Source organism: Entelurus aequoreus, linkage group LG24 (genome assembly GCF_033978785.1).
Source record: "Entelurus aequoreus isolate RoL-2023_Sb linkage group LG24, RoL_Eaeq_v1.1, whole genome shotgun sequence".
NCBI classification, from domain to species: domain Eukaryota; kingdom Metazoa; phylum Chordata; class Actinopteri; order Syngnathiformes; family Syngnathidae; genus Entelurus; species Entelurus aequoreus.
Window position 1 is genome coordinate 18,498,423 of NC_084754.1, and position 26,464 is coordinate 18,524,886.

The 26,464-nt window shown below is 39.7% G+C and overlaps 1 protein-coding gene across 1 annotated transcript in view; it reads left to right on the plus strand.

Annotated features, from left to right (window-relative positions):
• The window catches only part of pamr1b (peptidase domain containing associated with muscle regeneration 1b), an 88,350-nt gene extending 62,186 nt beyond the window's left edge, over window positions 1–26,164 (plus strand). Inside the window, exons 6-14 of the mRNA XM_062035513.1 lie at window positions 1,608–1,715; window positions 5,761–5,931; window positions 6,043–6,234; window positions 14,247–15,008; window positions 15,088–15,264; window positions 22,401–22,467; window positions 22,594–22,823; window positions 24,995–25,353; window positions 25,428–26,164. Of these exons, the coding sequence (XP_061891497.1) occupies window positions 1,608–1,715; window positions 5,761–5,931; window positions 6,043–6,234; window positions 14,247–15,008; window positions 15,088–15,264; window positions 22,401–22,467; window positions 22,594–22,823; window positions 24,995–25,353; window positions 25,428–25,991 (2,630 nt within the window). The 3' untranslated portion in view covers window positions 25,992–26,164. The remainder of the gene's footprint in view (window positions 1–1,607; window positions 1,716–5,760; window positions 5,932–6,042; window positions 6,235–14,246; window positions 15,009–15,087; window positions 15,265–22,400; window positions 22,468–22,593; window positions 22,824–24,994; window positions 25,354–25,427) is intronic.
• The last annotated feature ends 300 nt before the right edge of the window (window positions 26,165–26,464 follow it).

Genomic DNA, 26,464 nt, shown 5'->3' on the forward strand with positions numbered 1-26,464 from the left:
GGAAGGAGCTGCATTAGCGCTTATTATAAGCATTAATGCAGACCCTCTATGTATTTTACTTGTATTTTAAATTGCTTATCATTATGTAATTTCAATTTTGTTGTGTATTTTTAATCCTGTGTAATAATTGTGGATGTTAAATGCGCCATAAAAGGACTACAAATGGAAATTAGCATGGTGCTAAATCTGGTGCAGCCATCTTCTTAATGTAACTGCACATTATCCTTCAAATAAACAAATACAAACAAACAAACTATTTATAGCGGCGCCGTGATCACAAAGAGCTAACTAGTTTATGTAGCTATTTTGACATTATCGGCCGGTGAGCTGCTTTCTCGCCTCGGAGCTTGTGAAAGTTTATTCTTGATCATAAATAATGCCTCTTACCTTGATAGTAGAAGGATGAGGACATAATCCGACAAGTTGGCCAACTTTTGGCATCCAACTTACACTTAGAAACGGCGAGAAAGACACAAAAAGACGCTTAGTTCCACTTCACTTTTCTTTGCGAGGATTATGAATCATTCTTTATCTAAACAATAATACATCAACATCTAATCAGTCGCCATTCCATTGACAGCAGACATTGTACAGTAAGTGATGTTTTATAATTATTTTTGTCTCTCATTAAGTCTGGAGTGAGTAATAATCAGTGATGTGTTTGTGAAATGAATGCGCTGCCGTATGCTTAAAATAAGCAAAATTCGTAAATATTAAATGTTATAATAAATGTGCCTGTTTTTAGCGTACATATATATATATATATATATATATATATATATATATATATATATATATATATATATATATATATATATATATATATATATATATATATATATGTGTGTGTACATATATATATATATATATATATATATATATATATATATATATATATATATATATATATATATATATATATATATATATATATATATATATGTATATATATATATATATATATATATATATATATATATATATATATATATATATATATATATATATATAGGCAGAATAGAGCAACTCCTTTAGGCTCCATCATAAGCGAGCTTTTGCTCGCATTTAAAAAAAAAATGCATAAAATAATAACAATATATTTGTTCTTGTTTTAAATAAGGATTTGGAATGATGGGTAAAAATAAAATATAAATACAGAAGAAGTGCAGTTTTCCTTTGAGATTAAGTAGTGGGCGTTGTCAAAAAGCACATCATACTAGCACTAGATTGTTCAGGTACTGAATGATACCTTTTACCAGAACATGGCTGAGAGCTGATTCTATCACAAACTTCTAAAAACTCATGTACTAATTCCATATCATGCTGCCAGCTTGTGTTTGTTTGGCTTCAATACAGACACACACATTTTACTACCTGCGTTTACTAGCTGCAAAGCCAGATATCATAAACTGAGCGTTGTGTCTTTCCAGACATGCCCAAACATTTAAACTGAAAGTGAAAATGACATTGTAATGGTGCCAAATTTGAGTGCAGCTCCCTTCCTAACATTACAGGCTTTTTTTTTTTATTGTGAATGCTGATTTTATGTTGTTCCTTTAAATCGATTTTTTTAATGTACCCTGATATCATATATTCTTTTCTTACAGCCTGCAGCTCCTCTCCTTGCCTACATGATGGAACTTGTATCCTAGACAGCTCTTTCGCGTATCGCTGTGCCTGTCTGGCTGGCTATGCAGGAAAGAGGTGCGAAAATGGTGAGTGTCGAAAATAGTGTTCGTTGTGACAACAGTAGACCGAACCCAACAACATCGGCTTTTAATTTACGATGGGTGGGTACAGTCGGCATTCATTCCCAGGTCAAATGACTCATTAATAGCCACGGGGCATCCCAGAAACTATAGCCCTATTATTGAATAATATTATATCTTGTCTGCACAAAGACACTAAACACCTGCCCAAGCATACTGCTCAAACAGAAATACAGCAGCTATCCTTAATTCTCAGTTCGTATACGGTATATTGAAAGCCAATATTGGGGGATTGCACTTTGTAAAAAAACAAATTACAAACATAGGGTTCATCACTTCTGGGTAATTAATTAGTTTGGGAAGGATTTTTCAGGAGCTGGGATGTTACTCACTTTTCTTTTCCTTCCCTGGAAGACCTCCTGCCTTACCCTTTTTGTGGCCTTAAATAAAATGTTATATGTGGCCCCATTTTGGCGCTTTAATACAGTGGAACCTCAATTTACAAACTTAATTGGTTGTTGAACATGGTTTGTAAATAGAAAGGTTTGTATTGTATAGCGGAGTTCCCCATAAAAAACAATGTAAACATGGACAATTGGTTCTAGCCTCAACAAAAGTTCCTATTTTAGGTTTTAGGACCTGGGGCGGCGTGGCGAAGTTGGTAGAGTGGCCGTGCCAGCAATCGGAGGGTTGCTGGTTACTGGGGTTCAATCCCCACCTTCTACCATCCTAGTCACGTCCGTTGTGTCCTTGGGCAAGACACTTCACCCTTGCTCCTGATGGCTGCTGGTTAGCGCCTTGCATGGCAGCTCCCGCCGTGAATGTGTGTGTGAATGGGTGAATGTGGAAATACTGTCAAAGCGCTTTGAGTACCTTGAAGGTAGAAAAGCGCTACACAAGTATAACCCATTTATCATTTATTTATAACTATTTTACACACACACTCACACACACACACACTCACACACACACACACTCACACACACACACACAGGTACACAATCAGTACAATGCAGTGTTATCGTTTTTGTATCTAAAACTATTGTACTTGATCAAATGTCCTAACTTTTTGTTGTATGCCTACATTGCCAAATTTCTACAACAGCATCACTCGGAATAAATAGCAAAGCATGACAGTGTCAATAGTCTGCATATGGACTAAACCCTACGCAGAGCAGCTGCAGCTGGTAGAAGACTAGGGCTGGGAGTGAGTTGATTGGCCGACACAGTATGGGCAGTGTAAGCTAAGGAGACCAAGACAAACTGATAACACACCAGCACACAACACAAATAGAGGGAAAACATGTCCGGTCAGTCTTGAAAGGGCTATTTAGATGTAATTGTTTCAATAACTAATTTTTCCAATAAAGGACACTTTTCAAGTGAGATTGTTTCAATTGGAAACTGTCATTCAGTGTAAAAAGGGAGAGGCTCAGACTAGCCTTTTTTCGTTCTCCTTCTTTTGTTTTGGTAATATCACCAATAGTTTCCCCAACATAGAGAGGAAAACATTATTTATGTTCCTTCAGACAGGCCAGACTCATTTTGGCCCTTTACGGTCTTACATTATTACGTGTCTGGACCCTAACTGGTGTTTTTCGTACCTTATACATCTTGAACATTTTGGAAAAAAATGGTTTGTTATGTTTTCATATTTGATGCTATAAAAGAAAGAAAAACAATTTATGTATCCCAAGACAACCATTCATCCTATAAAAGTTGCTGTTCATTGAAACGTTTTCCCACAGGGAATTTTAGGCTGTTCATTTTATTTCAGCAACCAGAGTAATGCTACGATCTAACATTCTGTCGTGAAATTGGAAAAGTGTCTACCCCAAAGAGAAGTATGTGAAATTTGTGTTATTTACTTGCTTTAATAATGACTCTGATCTACTGGCAGCTTTTGTGTGTTAATATGACTTGCTGTCGTGGAAACCTCAAGACACTGTGGCTTCAAAGTGTTGCAATTATGACAGGAATGTTGAGCTGCAATTGCTTAACTTCAAGTCGTTGATTTTCAGTAGACAAAGGGGAAACTCTGGTCATCAAAAGATATATATAATAAACACCCAAGCCTTGAAACTACAAGTATATTTTTATTTAACTACTGGTCAGGTTACCCAAAAACATTTACCTTTCCTGGAAGAAAAACGCAACATTGCATTGCAACATTCCAAATTAGGGATCTTAATTTTGGATCTGTAAAACCACAGTAATGTGCCTGGTGTACATATTTTTGCACGCCAAACTTGAGATGTATGAAGAGTGAACTGAAAGTGGAAATGTGCGGTGCCTCACGCCAACTTCATGGCTGCCGTACAAACCTTTCTTCATGCTGTGGATATTTGGGCAACACATGGAGGTGGTCGTTCGGGCATTGCCAACATTTGATTTCAACAATCTAACAGATCGAGGCAAGGACACAAAATTCACTTTGGGGCGGCATAGCTCGGTTGGTAGAGTGGCCGTGCCAGCAATTTGAGGGTTCCCGGTTCGATTCCCGCTTCCACCATCCTAGTCACTGCCGTTGTGTCCTTGGGCAAGACACTTTACCCACCTGCTCCCGGTGCCACCCACGCTGGTTTAAATGTAACTTAGGTATTGGGTTTCACTATGTAAAAGCTCTTTGAGTCACTAGAGAAAAGCGCTATATAAATATAATTCACTTTACTTCACTTTTTCGCCAATGCATTTAATGTTTCATATTCATATTTGTGAGGACGTCTAATAGTTTATCTACGTGATCATTTATGCCACAAATTTTATAGCTTGTATCCGTATTTGTGAGGATGTTCTCTGAATCATTTTAGGTGACCATTTGCCACCTATTGCTGTCTAAATATGTTCTTAAGACTCCAGCATAGCTTAGCCAATTTGGTGTACAGCTACAGTAACCGGTGGAGGAATGGCCCGTCTTTGTGTCACTTGTCTGCTATTGCAAGTAGCTCTCCTGGTTTATATTAATACATTGAGTAACCAAACAAGGGTCAAAGTATTTTGTATCCTTTTTGATATGTTGGCATGTTTGAATTGAAAAGATTTCAAACAAAATATTAAATATTGATCAAATAATATTATAATCTGGCTGTGAGCAGGCTACTGTATAAACACATTTTGTCGTAAATTATACAAATTATATTTATCATTGAGGTACTGCCATCTCTTCTAAAGTTGTATGTACCATTGCAACAACTATCTTTTCAAACTGGATAAGCTCTACTTTATTGCCGGTGCCAGTCTTTCCAACATGTTCACTCAATTCCACGTTTGTTGGGATGTACAAAAGAAATGTGTTTGGATTAATGCATATTCACACTTTGTGTTTGTGCCTATAATGTTTTCTGGATTTGAGCCATTATTTAGTAAGAAATCCCTGCAAGCCTTAACACTTGAGGCCCCTGTTTCTAATGCAAATGAAAAAGTACTCATTGACACACAGTAGTAAGTAGATTTAATTTATATTGCACTTCATTGGGGAGTGCATTCCACCATTATGAGCAACTAACAATAGGTAGTAAAAACAGTTAAAACACTAAATCAGAACCTGTGTTCATAAGATATTTAGCAGCCATTGCATTTTAGATTTCAACAAAATTTCACTCTGTTAACAGCCAAAATGTCGTAATTATTTAAACACATAAAAGATATCATCCTTAAGCTGTACACATAATAAACTGTTCTTGAACACTTAATAAAGTCTGCGTTTACGACTGAAAACTGGAGGAGTTCGGCTGAAATACTTTACTCCATCTGCTTAGTTTAGCATTTAAAAGCCATGTGTTGAAGTCCAGCTGTGAGTCGCTCATACCATTCAATAATAAGACTGATGCTAAGTTTTAGAATCCTCCATCTTCTTGAACTAAGATGAATAAGTCTAAAAGTGATAGCTTCCTGTGTGTAGAAATCAGCATTTGAGTGCAGGGGAGGTACACCAAATTGATGCGGTGAGGGATGCTGCCGATGCCTCCACACCATTTTATGAGCGAGCATTCTGTTTACAGACAGAACATGTGTGTTTAGAACTGAGCATGTTCTTTTTATTTCCACTCAGTGGTAGGATGCCATAGGCCACCTGTGCCTACCCACGGATCCACACAGGGAGTGTTTCATCACTCAGGGGCGCGCGTCACTTTCCAGTGTGATTCAGGCTTTGAGTTGCGGGGGTTTTCTACTGCCATCTGCTTGACTGATGGCACCTGGAGTGCGCCTTCCCCGCAATGTGGTAATACTTGCTTTGAATTATTTTGTGCAAAATCAAAATCTAAAAGAAAAATAAACATAACTTCGCCTAAGATTTGCCATTTGTTGATTTCTGCTCTTTTTCTGTTCCAAGTTCCAGTGGAAAGGGTCTGTGTTCTACCACCAAAGCCAGCACACGGGGACCACTTCTTGGTTTATGGGCCCAATGATGTTTTAATCGCTCTTCAGTACCTTTGCCACCAGCCTTATGAACTCACTGGAGTCTCTCAGAGAACCTGCCTATCTAACAATTCCTGGAGTGGAAGTCCACCTGATTGTAGGAGAGGTCAGGCCAAGTATTTAAAAATACTCTCTTTATTACTCGATATGAATACCTTAAAGAGCCCCTCTAATGCTGACAAAATTGACACTTACTATTTCTAGTTCTGATGTCTACATGTAATTTCTCCCAAAGTCAACACAGTAGTGATTTCAGGCTTGTTTTCTAACGAGTTTCAGCACATGTTGGAACGCTCACTTTTAGCTCCAAAATGTGGGCGGGCCTGTTTCAGTCTGCTGACGTCACCTTCAGAAGACTGGAGCCAATTTCATAATACGTAGTATGTGTTTTGGTACGATTTTCATCCCGAATCACGATATTTTCTCAGAAATTTAAGATATAATCAAATATGTCTGCCAGATGCATTGTTACAGGTTGTAGCAATACAACTAAATCCCATCATTCCATTATTTCCAAATGATGGGAATAAGAGGAAAGTATAGACCTCTCCAGTCATATTGACTCGCGGAAAATGGAACAGACCAAGCGGGAGGAGTGTCATTTCCAGTGACTATTCAATAATTCTGACTTTGAAGAAGAAAGGTTTTAATCGGAATTTGGAAGGAAAACATTTTTAAAACTCAAATAGAATGTGATCCTGAAAACCAGTAGCACCCTCGGTGAGAGAAAAATGAACCCGCGGAACAAAGAAGGGGAGACCAGGTGCTCAAAACAAGATACATTTTGCGTCCTCTTTTACTGATGTTTCTTCAAGATGCATGAGTAAATTTTGAAAAAGCATGAGGAAACACAGGCTATGGTGTCTGTGGAAGAGAAAACGGAAGTATTATAATGTTAACCATATCAGTTTTGGAGTAATCATGGACCAGGGCGACATAAACATTCAATGAAGTGATCAAAATAAGAGTTTTACATGGATTTATCCACACTGCCTTTGCCGGGAAATGGGCTCCAGTTCTGTAGATGACGTCACACAAAGAGGGGAACTCTGGAGATGGAAACGGGGCATTCCAAGTACAATTAGTTATCTACCAATTACTCGAAAACATTATTTATATCATTAGAAATTACGGACAAATTCGTTTTCAGGAGCAAAATATACATAACGGGAGAGTGTGTGTGTGAAATGTCGGTCATCTGGACACAGAGGGTCATTTAAGGGCACATCGACTGTGCTATGGAAGCAGACAAGGGTCACTCAAATAGCAATTCCCATTTTTATACTCTAGTCTAGGATTTAAACCTTTGACCAACCCCACTAATGCTGTATTTAGCCTTTAGTGGGTCATGAAAATCAGGAACATCATGAAACTGTTGAAAGTTACCTGCACATATTATATGACGTGCAAAAGACAGAAACAGCTAAACACCAACAAAAGCCAGGCATAACCAGAAATAACAAACATTCATCACCAAGCAACTAAGTACAAAAGTCAAAACTTTAAAAGCCTTGACAACTAAATAACTTTTGTAATTCACATTCACTGACTCCATCCATACTTGACAGCTAAAAAATCAAGTCCTAAAAGTCTCCATTTTACTCATCACAATCTGCCACCCAATCCTGGGACCTTTTAGAAAAGGCTGGCCTCAAGTATAAGTTTTTCTTTAAAGGGGAACTGCACGTTTTTTGGAATGTTGCCTTTAATCCACAATCTTTATGAGAAACAAGAAAACATGACTTCTTTTTTTAATGCACTAACTTTTAAATAAATAAAAGTCTACTTACAAAGGAGCCAATAGGAATCATGAAGTCATGACGCCATTGCGTCTATTCTGACCCTAAAAACCACTACTAAAACATCCAAAAAGCGCCTATAATACTGAATTTACATTTCATGATCAGATTATTAACCAAGTATTGGCGATATTGTTGTTATAAGCGCTAATGTAGAGGACTTATTTTTGGCAGAGCATTGATCAAGAAAGGTAACTTCCTTATGCTGCTGTATTGACATTATCAGCTGGTGAGCTGCTGTCTTGCCTCGGAGCTCGTAAAAGTTTATTTTAGATTATAGATAATGCCTCTACCCTTGATAGTAAAATGATGTAGAAATATACAGCGAAGTTGGTACACTTTGACAGCCAACTTAGACTTAAAAAACCTGAAAAGACTCATGGTTCCACCCACCTTTTTTCCTTGTGTGGCTTGTGAGTTATTCTTCATCTAAACGGGAATATATGAACATCCTAACAGTCGGCAGTGAGAGAAGACATTGTATAGTAAGTGTGGTTTTATTATGTTTGTTGGCTTGTTTGTCGGAAGTCTGCCTTTATGTTTTAAAATTTAGATTTTTATTTATTGTTTTAATTCAGACCTGGGCATTCTTCGGTCCCTGTCCGGCCCGCGTGAGGCCAATCATAAATTTCAAAATACATTTAAAAAAGTATCTATGTCGACTGTGCAATACAACAGTGCTGCTTTTTTTTGAAAAGCGTTATTTGTATTACTTCCGTGTTGACGTATACGCGTGAGTGAATGTGAACAGCGGCAATCACTAATTACAAAATAAAGTTGAAAAAACATCTATGTCGTGCGCGCAATACAACTGTGCTGCTTTTAATTAGAAAAGTGTTATTTATGGCCGTATGTCCGTGTGTAACCTGTGAGTGAAGGTGCACAGCGACAAGTGATGCACGGTTTACACCCGAGACGCTAAAAAGAGAAAAGTTGATGACGAATGCCGTGTTTTCAACAAGACATGGACTGCAAAGCAACGTTCCCTCTAAGGTGCGCGCCTGCGCAATTGCACACTGCTCAAGCGTCCTCTGCGCACAGCCAATATATGCCGCGCACCAAATCAAATCCCATCTGAATTCTAAACAAAATAAACACATTTATTCTGTGTAATTTTGCAATGCAACTTTGAGTGACAGTGACAACAAGCGGCCCTAACGGTGTTCGTCAACACCGTTCAATTGAACACCATTTAATTATTGTAACGTCTATCGAGATGCTTCAAGGACAGGAATTATATCGATCACTTTATTGAGCAAAACTGTTTATATTCGGCCATAACCACACCAAAAACATGAGTAAAACACTTCTATCTCGAAAAACTAGTCATTTTCTGCCGTAAAAACCAGGTCAAAACCAACTTGTCATCTGTCACCAACACGCATACCACTAAACCACTGGTGCGTTTATGGCCACACAAAAAGTTGGACAACTCAAACACCACACAAAGTTACACTGCGAGCTTATTTTACTGTCATTTATTATTAATGTTAATTTATTTATATTAATCATGGAATGCTGTTACTAGAGAAAGTTACAGGAATGCACACTTCATCCTATGCTTACATTTCATTGTGCAACATGAGGATGTTAAAGGGGAACTAAATGTGATCTCCGAAAGGGGTACAAATGATTTCCAAAGCAGTGCTTTTGGTATAAAGTTAAGTTAGGTTAAATGAAAGTATTATTATTATTATTATTATTATTATTATTATTATTATTATTATTATTATTATTATTATTATTATTCATTATTATTATTATTATTTATCTTAAGGTATATAACAAAAATAATATTGAGCAAAATGTAATTGAAATATTGTTGATGTGGCCCTCCAGCAGTGCTCGGGTTGCTCATGCAGCCCCCGGTAAAAATTAATTGCCCACCCCTGTTTTAATTGGTTTTATGAATGAATGAATGAATGAATGAATGATCTTTATTGTCATTGTGCATGTACAGGTACAGGTCCAACGAAATTTAGATTGCTTCCCTGAGGTGCTTTGCATTTTTTTTAAAAAGAAGAAACCACACAATATACAAAAACAACACAATATACACAATATGCAATATACAATGTGGCCTAAGACCACTCTAGGAGGCAATGTAAAAGAAAACGAGACAGTAAAAAGTATAAAGTGACTAGAGAGGAGTAATGCTGAATCCCAGTGTGCTAAGGGGGTGGGAGTCAGCATTTCCTACCTCCTATGCTGTGCAGGCTTTTTATTGTGGATTAATTGTGTGAATAAATATGATAGATATTGTCCAGTTGGCATGTAATCGCTGATTGCACAGTCCCGGATCGTGATTGACCGGTGGCTTCCTCATGTTGCACGTGAGGGAGTTTTTTTTTTTTTTTTTTTTTTTTTACAATTTAGCTGCGTTTAGTGCAGTAATGTTCCTGAGTCTATTTGTGCGGGTTCGCATGGTTCTGAAACGTCTGCCGGAAGGCAGCCGATCGAAGTGGCTGTTGCCGGGTTGGGATGGGTCCTTGAGTATGTTGGCTGCCTTCTTCAGGCAGCGGGAGTTATACAGTTCTTCCAGGGAGGGGAGGGGGCACCTGATGATTTTTTGGGCCGAGTTGACGACCCTCTGGAGAGCTTTCCTCTCTGCTGCTGTGCAGCTGCAGAACCATACGCAGATGCAGTATGTGAGGATGCTCTCCACAGAACAGCGGTAGAAGGACACCAGCAGATCCTGTCTCAGGTGGAGATTCCTGAGTACTCTCAAGAAGTAGAGCCTCTGCTGTGCCCTCTTGACGATGGCCGTGGTGTTGGTCCTCCAGGACAGGTCCTCATCCAGGTGAACTCCCAGGAAGCGTAGGGATGAGACTCTTTCCACACAGCCCCCGTCGATGTACAGGGGCTGTATGGTAGTTTTTCTCCTCCTGCTGTCCAAGATCACTTCCTGGGTCTTGAGCTGGTTCAGCTTCAGGTTGTTCACCCTGCTCAACACTGCCAGCTGCTCCACCTCGTCCCGGTATGCCGTCTCGTCGACCCCAGAGATGCAGCCCACCACCGTTGTGTCATCGGCAAACTTTATGATGTGATTGCCGGGGTGGGTGGCTGTGAAGTCGTGGGTGTAGAGTGAGTAGAGCAGGGGGCTCAGCACGCAGCCCTGAGGTGAGCCGGTGCTGAGGCTGAGGGCTGTGGAGGTGTGGGTACCCATCCTCACCCTCTGATGGTGGTCAGTCAGGAAGTCTTTAATCCAGAGACAGGTGGGGTTGGATATTCCGAGGTCTGCTAGCTTGGTCACCAGTCTGTCAGGTAAGATGGTATTAAATGCAGAGCTGAAGTCTACAAAGAGCAGCCGTACATAGCTCCCCCCCCCCATGTGGGACATGGCGGAGTGGAGAGCCGTAGCGATGGCGTCCTCTGTAGACCTGTTGGCTCGGTAGGCAAACTGATGGGGGTCCAATGCGGGCGGTAGGGATGAGAGGATGTGGGTCCGGACCAGTTTCTCGAAACACTTCATTGTGATGGAAGTGAGTGCTACTGGCCGGTAGTCGTTCAGACAGCTGACAGTGTATTTCTTTTTGGGGACCGGGATGATGGTGGAGGTTTTCAGGCAGGATGGGACGGTGGCCTGGGACAGGGACCGGTTGAAGATGTCGGTGAGGACACCAGCCAGCTGATCAGCGCAGTCTCTCAGCACCCGTCCGGAGACGGCGTCCGGTCCCGCAGCCTTCCTCGGGTTCACGGCTTTCAGTGTGCGTCTGACCTCGTGTTCCGTCACTGAAAGGGTGAGGCTGCTGTGGTCTGCCGAGTGAGGTGTGACTGCTGATTGAGGTGTGGCTGTTGGGTGAGGTGTTGCTACTGAGTGAAGTGTGACTGCTTCCGATGGTGTTACCTCAAAGCGGGCGTAGAAGGAGTTCAGCTCCTCTGCCAGCCGGGAGTCTCCCCTGCCGGCCGGGAGGTTGCTGGGCCTGTAGTTGGTCATGTGCTGGACCCCCTGCCCTACCCTCCTGGAGTCGTTGCTTTGGAAGCAGTCCTCAATCTTCGTTTTGTAGTCCTCCTTAGCCTCCCTGATACCACGCTTCAGGCTGGCTCTGGCAGTGCTGTAGAGCTCCCCGTCGCCAGATCTGAACGCGGTGTCCCTCTCCCTCAGCAGCCTCTGCACCTCTCTCGTCATCCATGGCTTTGTGTTGGAATAGACTCGGACGCGCTTATCCACAGTAACAGAGTCTGTGCACTGTTTTATGTAGCCCAGTACTCCTGATGTGTATTTCTCCAGGTCCTCGTCTACAAAGACCTCCCACGCAGTGGTGTTAAAGCAGTCTTGCAGCTTTTCAGTGGCACCTTCAGGCCAGGTTTTGATGGACTTTGTTGTGGTGGGAGCACTTATCCGGGTGGGGGTGTATGCTGGGATGAGTAGCAGGGATGTGTGGTCTGACTGGCCCATGTGTGCTAAAGGTTTAGCTCTGTAGCCCAGTTTAATATTTGAGTAAAACTTGTCCAGTGTGTTTTTGCCTCTTGTGGCACATTTTACATGCTGGTGCAGTTTGGGGAGCACTACCTTCAGATTAGCATGGTTAAAGTCTCCTGCGATGATATGAGCAGCCTCCGGATACATGCTTTGTTGCTGGTTGATTGTATCATGCAGCTGACCTAGCGCCGTGCTAGCGTTAGCATCTGGCGCTATGTACACTGCGGTTAGCAACACAGCATTGTATTCCCTCGGCAGGTAAAAGGGTTGACATTTAATAGTCAGATATTCTAGATTAGGGGAACAGTGGCTACTCACAATGCTTGTGTGTGTTCCCCATGTGTCCTTTGTGAATATTAATAGTCCTCCTCCACGCGATTTCCCTGTAGCCTCTTTTGTCCTGTCCATGCGGTGTAGAGTGTAGCCTGTTAGCTCGATAGCTAGGTCCGGGATGGATGAATGGAGCCAGGTTTCTGTGACTATTAGCACGCAGCTATTCCTCACAGTGGTGTTCGTTGCTACCTGTAGCCTCAGTTCGTCCATCTTGTTTGCAAGTGATCTTGCATTTGTGAGAAATATACTCGGCGGTGGTGGTCTGTTCGGTCGTTGTCTTAGCCTCTCCAGCAGACCAGCTCTGCAGCCTCGTTTCTGTTTACGTTCTCTACGCCGCCTGCGGCGCTTTGTTCCGGGTATAGTGTACCATGGAGATCCGGGTTGTCTCGCAATTTCTTCCGGGATGTTGTTTACACGGATAAACTCGGCCGTGACGGCGCTTTCTCCGGGAGATCCGACTTCTATGAGATCCTGCCTGGTGTAGACGTTGTTTGCCCGACAGGATGTAAAAAGTAAAATAACAAAAACGTACATAAATAACATAAAAAAGCACCGAACGGGAGAGCGTTGAGCCTCTGCGACTAGTCGCGACGCCATCTTGAAATATGTATTACCCTTAAAAATCATTTTTAAACATATTTAATTTTATATTGGTTTATATTTGTTTATTTTTTGTTTTCATTCAGTCATTGGTGGAGCTAAGGATAATATTTGAATATTGTTTTTAATATTGTTGAGCAGCACTTTGGAAACATTTTTGTTGTTTAAATGTGCTATACAAATAAAGTGCCATGATTAATAGTAGTTGTTGGGGAAAAAAAAAGCAAATGTGATGCGTTTTTTAAATCAGTGCGCTGCGGTATGCTTAAAATGAGCAAAATACGTATATATTACATGTTATAATGAATGTGCCTGTTACTAAATTAAATATATACACAGCAAGTATGTAAAATGTTAATGGAGGTTTTTGGATGATTTTTAAGCGCTTATAGGCTTCACTGTAGAAGGACTTTTGCCAACATTTATTTACCCGTTAGAATGCATTAAAAAAAAAGTGTGCTTTTCTTACATAAGTATTGTAAATGATAGGAAAAATTCCAAAAAAGTGCAGTTCCTTTTTAAATGTATAAAACTTCTTAGCAGGAGTAGGTGTTTGCTTGTTTGGAAAAATAAAACATCCAAATAGCCCACAATCTTTAAATTTTTCAGCAAAACAGTCCTTGGTGGAAAATGTTTGGACACACCTGACTTACAGTGTGGCATAAAGTTGTAGCACTGCCCACTAGTGGACAGTCTGATGAAGTAGCAATGTGAGGGTCTTGTACTTACTGTAAGTTGGGTTGAAATGTCTCAATAAAACATGCAGTTTTACAAATTTGTATGTTTTATGAATTATACATTTTTTTCCCCAATGCTGTAGTTGTGTGATATTACGTTCGTAGGTCTAAGGTTTTGCTTTTGGCTGAGAAATTAGTCAGTGTTCCACTAATTTCGGAACAAAATATGTTTGGTCAATCCGCTTGAGAAGTCACTAATGATCCTATACCTGTTCTTTATCCACAGTGAATAACACACTCACACAAGCTGGAAAAGAAAGGGAAGAAGCTGGAGGGGAGACAGGAAAAAGAGAAGACAAAGAAATACATGGTGATAAAAATGTCAGCAAAGACACAAAAAGCGTTGAAAAAGAAAGTGATCTCAGGAATACAACGAGAGAAGACAAAAACACTGGTGTTCGTCCCGAGAAAACTGGGTCTGAGGAAAAAAATAACGGTCGGGATAAAGCGACGAGCAGCGGTGAAGACCAAGAAGACAAAGAACCTGAAATAGTCAAACCTGGGAAGGGAGAAGACAGCCATTCCCCAAAGTCGGAGACAGATATCACTGAGATAGAGGTGATAAAAGACAAAGGGCAGGAAGAGAAGGAAAGAAAAGAGGAGCAAGTGAATGGAAAGAAAAACTCAGGGAAGGTCGGACCAAACGACACGAAGCTGAGGACGGTCGTCTCGGAGGAAATGAACACAGTCAACATATTGGAACAGGGAACGGCGAAGAACGACACAGTCAAGGACGATATCAATGACATCAAGAAAAAAAGCAATAACACGACAGGTTTTCCAGAGAGGAAAATCCTTCCCTCGCAAGTCAATATTACACAGTATACTTTGTATAGGTCAGGGGGAGAGGAAGGTGGAAAACCAAAAGAAAAAACAACCATCGGAGAAGGCAAAGCAGAGACAAGTCCTACTGAAACACCAAAAGAGGAACCTGATATGGACGGGGAAGAGGAAGAGCGATGGAAGGACATCAACCAAAGTTTCACTGGTAAGGGATTTAATTTTAATGGGAAGCAAAATTCCCTGAGCGCTCACACTGCCTTCCGACATTAACCGCCCTTTTCCAGAGAGGATGTGCCCTCCTCCCCCTCGCCTCTATCACGGCTATCACAGATCGGTGCCAGGGACCAAGCCTGAGACAGTAGAGTTCTTCTGTAATCACTCCTACGCTCTGAGTGGAGACTTCCAATGGAGCTGCCAGCCAAATGGTACCTGGAGCGGCAAACAGCCTCTCTGTGTTCGAGGTACTCGTGCACTATTCCTTGTCATGTTGCACTTTGCAGGCTTTGTCATGAGAATAAATGATATAGGATGGTGTAGACCAGGAGTCACCAACACGGTAAGGACCAGATGAGTCGCCCGCTGGCCTGTTCTAAAAATAGTTCAAATAGCAGCACTTACCAGTGAGCTGCCTCTATTTTTTAAATTGTATTTATTTACTAGTGTGACAGTCCTAACTGTCGTGCGGGTTCTCAGGACCATCCAGGGAAGACATTGTCGTGAGACGGTTTAAACTTCTTTATTATTTCAATCACATAGTCTTTTGCGTGCTTTTCAGCAGCTGCCTTTTTTCTCACGTGAGCACACTAATGGTTTCCTCCCGTCCGCCGTCTGCTTTTCAGCAGCACGTCGCCGTAGTTTGCGTGGCAGCAGAGGATGGTTTCCTCCCGTCCGCCGTCTTTCTCCGTCTCCTCCCTTGATGTTCACGTCTCTCACCCTTGTATACGGTCCGAGAGGGTGATTGCACTGTCCACAGCTGCGCGCTCCACGCACGCACCTTATGCTGATTGCCGCGTCGCTCCAAGCGCGCCCCGCCTTGCCGCTCGCTCGTCCACGCCTCCTCGCCGCCATCTTGGAACGGGCGCCGTCGGTCCGCCGGCCCCGCCTCCCCACAAATAGCAAGCTGGTCTCGCTTTGCTCGACATTTTTAATTCTAAGAGAGACAAAACTCAAATAGAATTTGAAAATCCAAGAAAATATTTTAAAGACTTGGTCTTCACTTGTTTAAATAAATTCATTTATTTTTTTACTTTGCTTCTTATAACTTTCAGAAAGACAATTTTAGAGAAAAAATACAACCTTAAAAATGATTTTAGGATTTTTAAACACATATACCCTTTTACCTTTTGAATTCCTTCCTCTTCTTTCCTGACAATTTAAATAAATGTTCAAGTAAATTTTTTTTTTTTATTGTAAAGAATAATAAATACATTTTAATTTAATTCTTCATTTTAGCTGCTGTTTTTTCGACAAAGAATATTTGTGAAATATTTCTTCAAACTTATTATGATTAAAATTCCAAAAAAAAATTCTGGCAAATCTAGAAAATCTTTAGAATCAAATTTTAATCTTATTTCAAAGTCTTTTGAATTTCTTTTAAAATTTTTGTTCTGGAAAATCTAGAAGAAATAATGATTTGTCTTTGTTAGAAATATAGCTTGGTCCAATTTGTTATATATTCTAACAAAGTGCAGATTGGATTTTAACCTATTTAAAACATGTCATCAAAATTCTAAAATTAATCTTAATCAGGAAAAAATACATAAATTATTTTTGTATTTTTTTAAATTTTACATGAGTTATTATTTGTACAAACATGGTGCAAAGTAATTCATGATTTGTTAAACAAATGTTAGTGGGTAGCTAGTTAAAATGGGATATTGTGATTTCACAAGACTGTCTTAGAAGTGATCATTTGAAAATGTTCAATTTGAAAAATGTGCACTTAGAGAAAATATAAAAATAAAGTGTTGCATATTGATATTTATCTGTTTCTATATATATTTAATGTGAGAAATCATTAAGATGATCAGTGTTTCCACAAAGATAAATATAATTAATTATTAATAATAACATAGAGTTAAAGGTAAATTGAGAAAATTGGCTATTTCTGGCAATTTATTTAAGTGTGTATCAAACTGGTAGCCCTTCGCATTAATCAGTACCCAAGAAGGAGCTCTTGGTTTCAAAAAGGTTGGTGACCCCTGGTGTAGACACATACAATGTAGTTATTTTGCGGGCTTCTTTGGTGATTATGTGGCCGAAAATGCAGCTTTTTCGGAAAGTGGCAGCCAAAGTTGCAATGTTTTTATGCGTATTATGCCATTCTTGCTTCGTCTACACAAGAAACAAACATTTGTTTTGAATACACAGTTGGTGTGAAATTTTAAGTGGCACTCAAATTTGATTGTTGAAAATGACGCAGATTAGCCAAAATGTGCATTGGACAAAGTTGTGAGGCCAACTGAATCTTTGCGTGAATTGCCGCGATTGCAACGTCACACATTCCTGGTATGACTGTTAAGGGATGTCTATATAACATCCATGCGTTTTATGACAGTGTTTTCCGAGATTGGAATCTAAAACAAAACAATTATGTTACTTCATGTTAGTCTGTGTGTCAGGAACTCAAATATGGTGCTATCCTTTAAGCTTTTTGAAGATGAAATATTCACAAGCGTTAAAAGGCTGGCATGTAATCCGCTACATCAGTGGTTCTCAAAATGTTTTCAATCAGTACCACCTCAGAAAAAACTTGGCTCTTTATGTACCACCATAATTACTAACAATAAAATACAATAGTGTAGTAGGCCTAAGTATTCATTAAAAACAGAGGTTTTGTTTAACAAGTATATTTAATGTTTGGTTACTGTTAACAGTTTGAACACAGGAATAAAAAAACTACTTTAATCAAGTGATTCTTTGGCGTACCACTAGATGGAGCCCGTGTAACACTTTTGGTACACGTACCACAGTTTGAGTATCTCTGAGCTACAAAATTGCAACTGTACCTACTGTAATATATGCTTCCTTAGAAACATAATCAGGGTTGTTTTTTATACAAACCCTTCGAAAGCCTTTTTTGATGATATGATTAATACTGTAGTTGTCACTGGCAGTGGTGTAATGCAGAGGTTCTCAACCTTTTTGACTGCGGGGCCCACTGAAATTTTCACACACAAAAATAAATGTATATACAATTATAAATAAATACAGTAAATTAATATCAAATCTGTTTCTTAAATACATTGTAAAGTAAAGTGCAAATGAAAATACAGCATGATCACTTTAGTCATATTTTTTGCCCTTAAGAAACATCTCTATGTCTTTCGCTCCAGACTTCTCCTGTTTGTTTGATATTGTAATTACTGCCACAAGTGGTGGAAAAGTGTATTACAACTGAGTACCGCTGCAGCCCATACAAACCACAGTCAAGAAACATAATGTTTTCGCGGCACAAACAATGTGGTTAAGAAAAACTTTTGTAATGTGTCATACTGAAATGTGTTTTCAAAATCTGTCCACTTATCATGTAGCTAATTAAGATAACTAGAAAATAAATACAAAAGGACTAAGTGGCAACCCCACAGTGGACTAGTGGTTAGCATGTCAGACTTATAGAATGAAGGTCAAAAAACATAGTATCTGTAGGTTGTCTATATAGGTGTGAATGGTTGTTTGTATATGTGCCCTGTGGATGTCAGCTAAAATAGGTTCCATCCTGTTTGTGACCTGAGGACAATATTCCCTTACAGCTAAAATGAAAATGTTAATAACTGCACAAGTATTCCTAACTGTCATAAAAGTGTAAAAGTAAGTTAATTACTGCTATTTGTCATAACTTTTTATGTGACATCGCAAATGCATCACAGACATCAATCTTTTAAAAACATAAACATATTGGTTTGGTACAATAAAGTACAAATTGTGTTTTATAGCTTTGAATGTGTTAAAAAATTGTTTACCTCAGCTTCTGGTTTATGCTAATCTTCTCTGTGCAGCCTTTGCGAAGGTCGCTATTTTTGGAATAATAAAAGTTGCAAGAAAGTGATTGATGCTGTTGAAGTCATGCAGAATGTTATGCAAGTTCAAGCTGTAAAAATTGTAAAAATGTAACATTTGGCCAAATTATGAATTGCATAAGCTCCCAGGGGACTTTCGTTTTACACTCTACTGTGTCATTTTTCAAAATTAAACACATGTGGATACACATTTTGTTGAGGATTACATTCATGTGGAGGCAAACAATAGCTTGAAAGTGTATGAGGATGTTTTATGTATCCATGTCTTTTCTACTGAATAACGCCTCACATCATGAAGGCTTCGGCTGGCCTATTCCAGCCAACCCCATATCTGTTGCCAGTAAATCACATGCCACGTGTGTAGACACAAAAAAACAACATTCATATTCACACCTATGGACAAATTAGAGCCGCCATTGGGTTAAAAAAATTTGGCCGGGGGCCGGGCTGTATATATATATATATATATATATATATATATATATATATATATATATATATATATATATATATATATATATATATATATATATACATTGAAATGTCCTTATTTTTGAAGGAAAAGCACTGTACTTTTCAATGAAGACAACTTTAAACTACTCTTAACTTTAAAGAAATACACTCTATACATTGCTAATGTGGTAAATTACTATTCTAGCTGCAAATGTCTGGTTTTTGGTGCAATATCTACATAGGTGTATAGAGGCCCATTTCCAGCAACTATCACTCCAGTGTTCTAATGGTACAATGTGTTTGCTCATTGGCTCAGAAGGCTAATTGATGATTAGAAAACCCTTGTGCAATCATGTTCACACATCTGAAAACAGTTTAGCTCGTTACAGAAGCTACAAAACTGACCTTCCTTTGAGCAGATTGAGTTTCTGGAGCATCACATTTGTGGGGTCAATTAAACACTCAAAATGGCCAGAAAAAGAGAACTTTCATCTGAAACTCGACAGTCTATTCTTGTTCTTAGAAATGAAGGCTATTCCACAAAATTGTTTGGGTGACCCCAAACTTTTGAACGGTAGTGTATATATATACTATATATCTATATTTATATAGATATATATGTATATACACAGTATATATATATGCATATATACATTGTCTTTATATTCCAGCGAGTTAATCCGTTTTGTCATTTAACATCAATTAACATTGATGTTCATCAACATTTAACATTGTCACGTTATCGATGGGAAAATTCATTTTTAGACAATATGATTTGCCTGAGCGGCTAGGAGACACCGAGAGTAACAAGCGGTATAAAATGGATTAAAAAAGAAAGATAAAATACAAATACAAAAAATTTAAAAAAAAATTAAAACACTTTTTTTTTTACTTGGGTCTTCCCGTGGGCCGGATTTTGGATGCTCGGGGGCCAAATCCGGCCCGCGGGCTGTAGTTTGGGGACCTCTGATTTAGAGTCTCCTGTCAACATGCATGCTTTTGGGATGTGCAAGTAAGTCATGTTACCTGGAGAAAATCAACTCAAAGCACAAGGAGAACATGCAAACTCTACACCAGACCTGGGCAAATTAAGGCCCCCACGTTAACCATTTCAATCCGGCCCGCCGGACATTCCCAAAAAATGTTTTGAGGTCTTTAAGATCGAAACAATAGCCGCCATTATGATGTGCAGTGATGTTTTCAAATTACCGTAAGTCTTGAACTATACATAGTATTTCAATGGTTGGAATCTGTGCTTTTGCATGATAAACTAGTTACTACGGTAATCTAAGTAGCAGCAGCTCAGACGAGGCACCAAGCAGTGTGAGTGGGGAGCGTTTCCACTGAGTGTTTCCAGAGCGGCCAGCCTGAAATGCGGGTGTCAGGCACAGCTTAATGTTATATCTGATAATAGGTGGGGGTTTTTTTACCTTTTGCGTTCATATTTTGCTATGTTTCTTGCATTTTTGATGCTTTTTCGTTTGATTGTAAAATATGTCGATCAAGAGGGGGTGTGATGTTCATATGTTGTCAATATGCAGCTCTTGCCATCCATATCGCTGCCGTTGTGTCCTTGGGCAGGACACTTCACCCTTGCCCCCAGTACCGCTCACACTGGTGAATGAATGATTAATGATGGGTGGTGGTCGGAAGGGCCGTAAGCGAACTGGCAGCCACACTTCCGTCAGTCTACCCCAGGGGCAGCTGTGGCTACGAAAGTAGCTTACCACCACCAGGTGTGAATGAATGATGGGTTCTCACTTCTCTGTGAAGCGCTTTGAGTGTCTAGAAAAGCACTATATAAATATAATCGATTATTATTATTATTAATATTAATATTCAATGATTTATCGTTCATAGTTAATATTGTTAATCCCACATTCTTTATTTTCATGTACATACCGGGTGTCTCATTAAAATAAAAAGTACAATTCCATTCCGTTTAAGGCGGTCTGTCAAAACGTTTTTAGCATTCAATCAGACATTATTGTGAGGTTTTGTAGTAGTGTTCCTGAAAATAGATATACTGGCCCCCAGACACATTTTTTTTCTAAATTTGGCCCCTCCAGTCAAAATAATTGCCCAGGCCTGTTCTACACAGACGTATTCCAAGAGATTTCTCCTCCTGACTGTGAGGCTGACATGCTAACCACAAGGTCATCCTGTGGCCTCGATGTTGTGTAATGATGCTATAATAATGAAAAGACAGTTTTATACAGTGATATTTTATTTTATTTTATTTTTTTATTTAGCCTTTATTTAACCAGGTAAAAATCCCATTGAGATCAAGGATCTCTTTTCCAAGGGAGACCTGGCCAAGAGGGCAGGATGCAAGGTTACATTAAAAACAGTAAACAACACATAAAACATCACATTTACAACATTAAAACTTGCTCACATGACACATGTGCATACAGACAAGGTAGACTGCAGTCCTTTCACAGAAGCTTTAAACTCATTCAACGTAACAAGGGTTTGAAGTTTAATATTCGATTGTAGGTTATTCCAAGCCTTCGGTGCTGAAAACCTAAATGCTTTCTTGCCCAGTTCAGTTCTTACTTTGGGGACGACAAATTGCAAAACATTCATTGAACGAAGATTGTGTCTTCCTTGTTTCTTTGTTAAAAGACAAGACAGATAAGATGGAGTGATACCTAGAATGGTTTTGTAGATGAAAACATACCAATGATTGAGGCGTCGAGCACATAAAAATGTCCAGTTAACCATTGAGTATAATACGCAATGGTGACTAAGGGGAGCGCAGTTGGTGATGAATCTCATTGCCCCGTGGTACACACTATCCAGCTTGTGGAGACAACCAGCAGTAGCATTCATGTACAACACATCTCCATAGTCAATAACAGGTAAAAAGGTTGTTTCCACCAATTTCTGTATCACAATAAGGAAAAGCAAGACTTGTTTCTATAATAAAATCCCAGTAAAAGTTTCAGTTTTTTTTACAACATACTGAATGTGCTCCTTAAATATATATAACATATATATAATGTATGGGAAAATAATAATACCTGTGAGTAATAACATTTAATTGGTCTTGTGCAACATACTTACTGGAAATTGCTATTTCTATTTAATTGTCCTTTTTTTACTTTCCATGCTATATGCAGCTTGTCGGGAACCCAAAGTTTCAGAATTGGTCCGACAAAGAATTCACCCACCTCAAGCACCATTCAGGTACGTAAAATGCAAATACAATCAAAAAGTAAAATCATATGTGAAGATGTAAATACCATTTTTTTTTACAATGGAAATGCCCTGAAACGGTTATGTTTCATTTGCTTTTTTGGACTTCCTTTCCAGAAAGACACCAGTACACAAGCTGTACTCCTCTGCATTGGGCCGACGGGTCCAGTCAGAGGGTCCCACGACAAGCCCACCAATACTCTCCCAGCTGGCTCAAGGCTTCCATCACCTCTACACTCATATAGAGTATGACTGTGTGTCTCCTTTCTACCAACACAATGGCAGCCCTCGGCGGACATGCCTGAAAACAGGCAAATGGAGTGGGCGTCATGTCTCATGTTCACCAGGTGAGGGCAGCAGAGGTCCATAATATTAAGTCTTATGACTACAAGGGGATTGGCAACACTAAATTGGCCTCAGTGTGTGAATGTGAGTGTGAATGTTGTCTGTCTATCTGTGTTGGCCCTGCGATTAGGTGGTGACTTGTCCACCTTCCGCCCGAATGCAGCTGAGATAGGCTCCAGCGATCCCCCGCGACCCTGAAAGGGACAAGCGGTAGAAAATGGATGGATGGATGGATGACTATACTTGCTCAATCGCTATTATACTTGGATTATTTTGAGTATTGTCATTGGTAATCAATTAATAAGCAAGACCTTATATTTCTGCTTTCTGTGACTCCGGGTTTAGTGAAGACCCTTTTATGTTGCAAAAGGACCTATTTCTTATATTCTTCTTCTTTTTTTATACCTTTCATGTGGGTCATAACCAAGTGGGACAATATTTTTGTCCGCATAATTAAGTTGTGTCAGCATATGAGTCCAAAAAATGCAATATTACGAATGGCATCCTTTCTGGAGGTACTGATCACATGGTTGGAGTCAAGTTCCAAGGAATTTGTAATTATGCCGTAACAATTAGATTCACTGCCATAATCCCTGATCTTTGTACTTTATTTATACACAGTCTTGAATGCCAGTTTTAAAAAAAAGAACACAAACACAAAATTGACAGCACAAACACACATTGAGCAAAGCAAAGACCAACTTCCAAATAAAACAAAAACAATATCATCTGACCCCGACATACATAGTAATGGAGAAAGAATTCAAATTGTCAGCCAATATGAATATCTTGGGTTAATAATATATTCAGAGCTTTCCTTTAAAGCCCATATTGGCAAATTGTGTAAAATAATCAAGTTTAATCTTGCAAATTTTAGTGCAATTCGAAATGAAATGTCAACTGAAGCTGCAAAATTGTATTTGCATTCGATGATTTTCAGCCACTTCAACTATTGCCTTACCAAAAAAACATTGGAAATCTTGTACAAACAAGCAATTAAAGTTATGGATAAAACACCTAGGCACTATCATCACTGTGCCATTCTAAAAAAAAAGTACAGTATTTTAAACTGGGACAGTCTTCACACATTTGCAGACTTAAAACTGACCTATAAAGTACTGCATGAATTGGCTCCAGATCCTCTGGCAGAGTTCAACAGCCGCAAGTGTGTCACTCGAGGCTCTGTCAGAGGTGACTGTTATATTCCTCTGCGCAGGAGCATTTTCAGTAAGTCGGCCTGGTCAGTAAGGAGTGCAAATGTGTGGAACTCAGTACCTGAGGAGGTTAAACTGGTCACAAGGCCTTCACAAAAAAATTTCAAATGTGGCTTATCAACGCCTAAAGCTGCCAGCACTAAAAGATGAGCCTGTTTTGATTCTAAGATAAATGTTATGTTGTGATGTTGTATTTTATTTTTTATCATATTGTATATGTATTGTGTGCTTTGTTTCTTTTTCTCTCTCTTAGTTGTCTTTTTCTTTTGAATTGTAATTGTACTGCCTTTTTTTTTTTACATCATGGCCAGAGATGAAAACTAGCCTTCTGGCTAATTCTGGCTTTTTTAACCTTTGTAGTCACGTGTTTTCTGAAATTGCATTGTCCCCTTTCAAATAAACTAATCTTAATCTTAATCTTTAAGCAAGCAAAACCTTCTCTGACAATCTCCGGAGGAAGTGAACCGTTATCTAAAAATATGCAATTTCACTTTCAATGTGATATTTAGATTGAGGTAAACTTAGGGTCACTGTAGCTGCTGGCTGAAGTAGTCAACAAATTTAGTGACTTTAATCACAAAAATGTGATTCTGAAGAGAACACTTCGTACTGCCCATCCTCACCCCAACTACATCTCCAGCGACCCTAATAATACATTTGGTTTGAGACCTTTGATACAGATGGAAACAAAGCTTCCTTGATAAGTCAGACACACAGTCAGGCATTTGTGCGTTTCATACGTTTTCCCATGTAGAGCTTCTTTGCATTTGGGTCAACAAGCTTAAAAACAACCTTCCCAGGTTCTTTACAAAGTAAAAACATTCAGAAAATAACTGAAAGAAGGTTCAACCACACTTTGTGTTGACACAACTTCAATGTAAGTAACATTTACTCTATCCTTCCTCTTCATCGTGGTCTTCCCCTTATGCCCTCGTTTCCTGTCACCTCCTCTTTGGCAGTGTGTGGGAAGCATCCAACCTTTGATCCTGAGAGGCCGGGAGAGGTTCACTGGCCTTGGCTGGCAGCCATCTACCGCCGCACCACCAATGGTGCAGGGACCAAGGTGACCAAGGCAGACAGCCACTCGGGGTCTGTGAAGAAGGATGGTGGCGCAAAATCTGGCAACCATATTCGTGATTCTGACTGGCAGCTGGTGTGCAGTGGGGCTCTGGTTAACCAAAGGAGTGTTGTAGTCGCAGCCCACTGTGTGACAGACCTGGGGAAGGTTTACCCTCTGGATGCAGCCAAAATCAAGGTGGTGGTTGGGAAACACTATCGTGATGATCACAGAGAGAGTAAAGGTTTCCAACATCTGAGGGTAAGCTCTAAGGACATATCCTTTGTGTCGTAGCTCTTTAACAATGGTAATGACTTGTCTCTTTCCCCCCAAAGGTTGCCTCCATCAGCGTTCACCCCAACTATGACCCCCATATTCTTGACTCAGACATAGCTATCATCAAGTTAATGGACAAAGCAAAGGTTGGAGAGAAAGTGTTGCCCCTCTGTCTATCAGACAGTCAGGGTGAGGGGGAGATCTCCGGACAAGGGCTTGTCACCGGCTGGTCTCCACTTCCTGACTCAGATTTAAATACTGATGAGAAAGCAAGAGTCGGACTTGTCCAACTCGCTGACATTGTCCCATGCGAGCAGCAATATGCCCGAAATGGTGTGCCAATCAGTGTTACAGACAACATGTTGTGTGCAAGCCAGAAGCCTGACTATGGACCCTCTAACATATGTCCCTCTGACACTGGGGGGATTCTTGTCCTTCCTGCTTACACTGACAACAACCAGAATCCCTTTGTTGGCAGCAATCATGTTGGGAACAAAGGATTTTGGAGACTTCTGGGACTTGTGAGCTTTGGCTATGACCAAGGAGAGTGTGATCCTGACCTCTATACGGTCTACACACATGTAGCAAACTTCAAAGTCTGGATCGAGAGTCATATGAAATAGAAATCGTAACATGTGACTCATAATATTTAAATGCACATGCTTATTTCTGTTCCTTTTTGTTTGTTTGTTCAATCTGGTCACCCAGCAGTCTCATTTTTGTAGTGTTTTGCACAAACGCAACACTGGACAACACTGCGCTTTAAGTCAGGGGCGTCAAACATATTTTCAAGATACTGATCAGTCCCTTCAGGATTTTGTAATGTTGCGAGGGCGACAATTCACGCAAATTCAACTAATCTCTGCGAATAACGCGTGGCTTTGCAAATGTTGCACAATCCCCGCGAATACAATGCACATTTTGGCCTCGCATAGGCATATTTGCCAATCGGATTTGTCCCAGCAGCACTCAAACGCAACACAACATCAAATGTCTGCCTGCATCACTAGGGGCGACTTTGCCGCAACTTTTTGAAAATGCTGCAGTGAAACCATGCTTTTTTAGGTCTTAACGATCACAAAAAACCCTGCAAAAT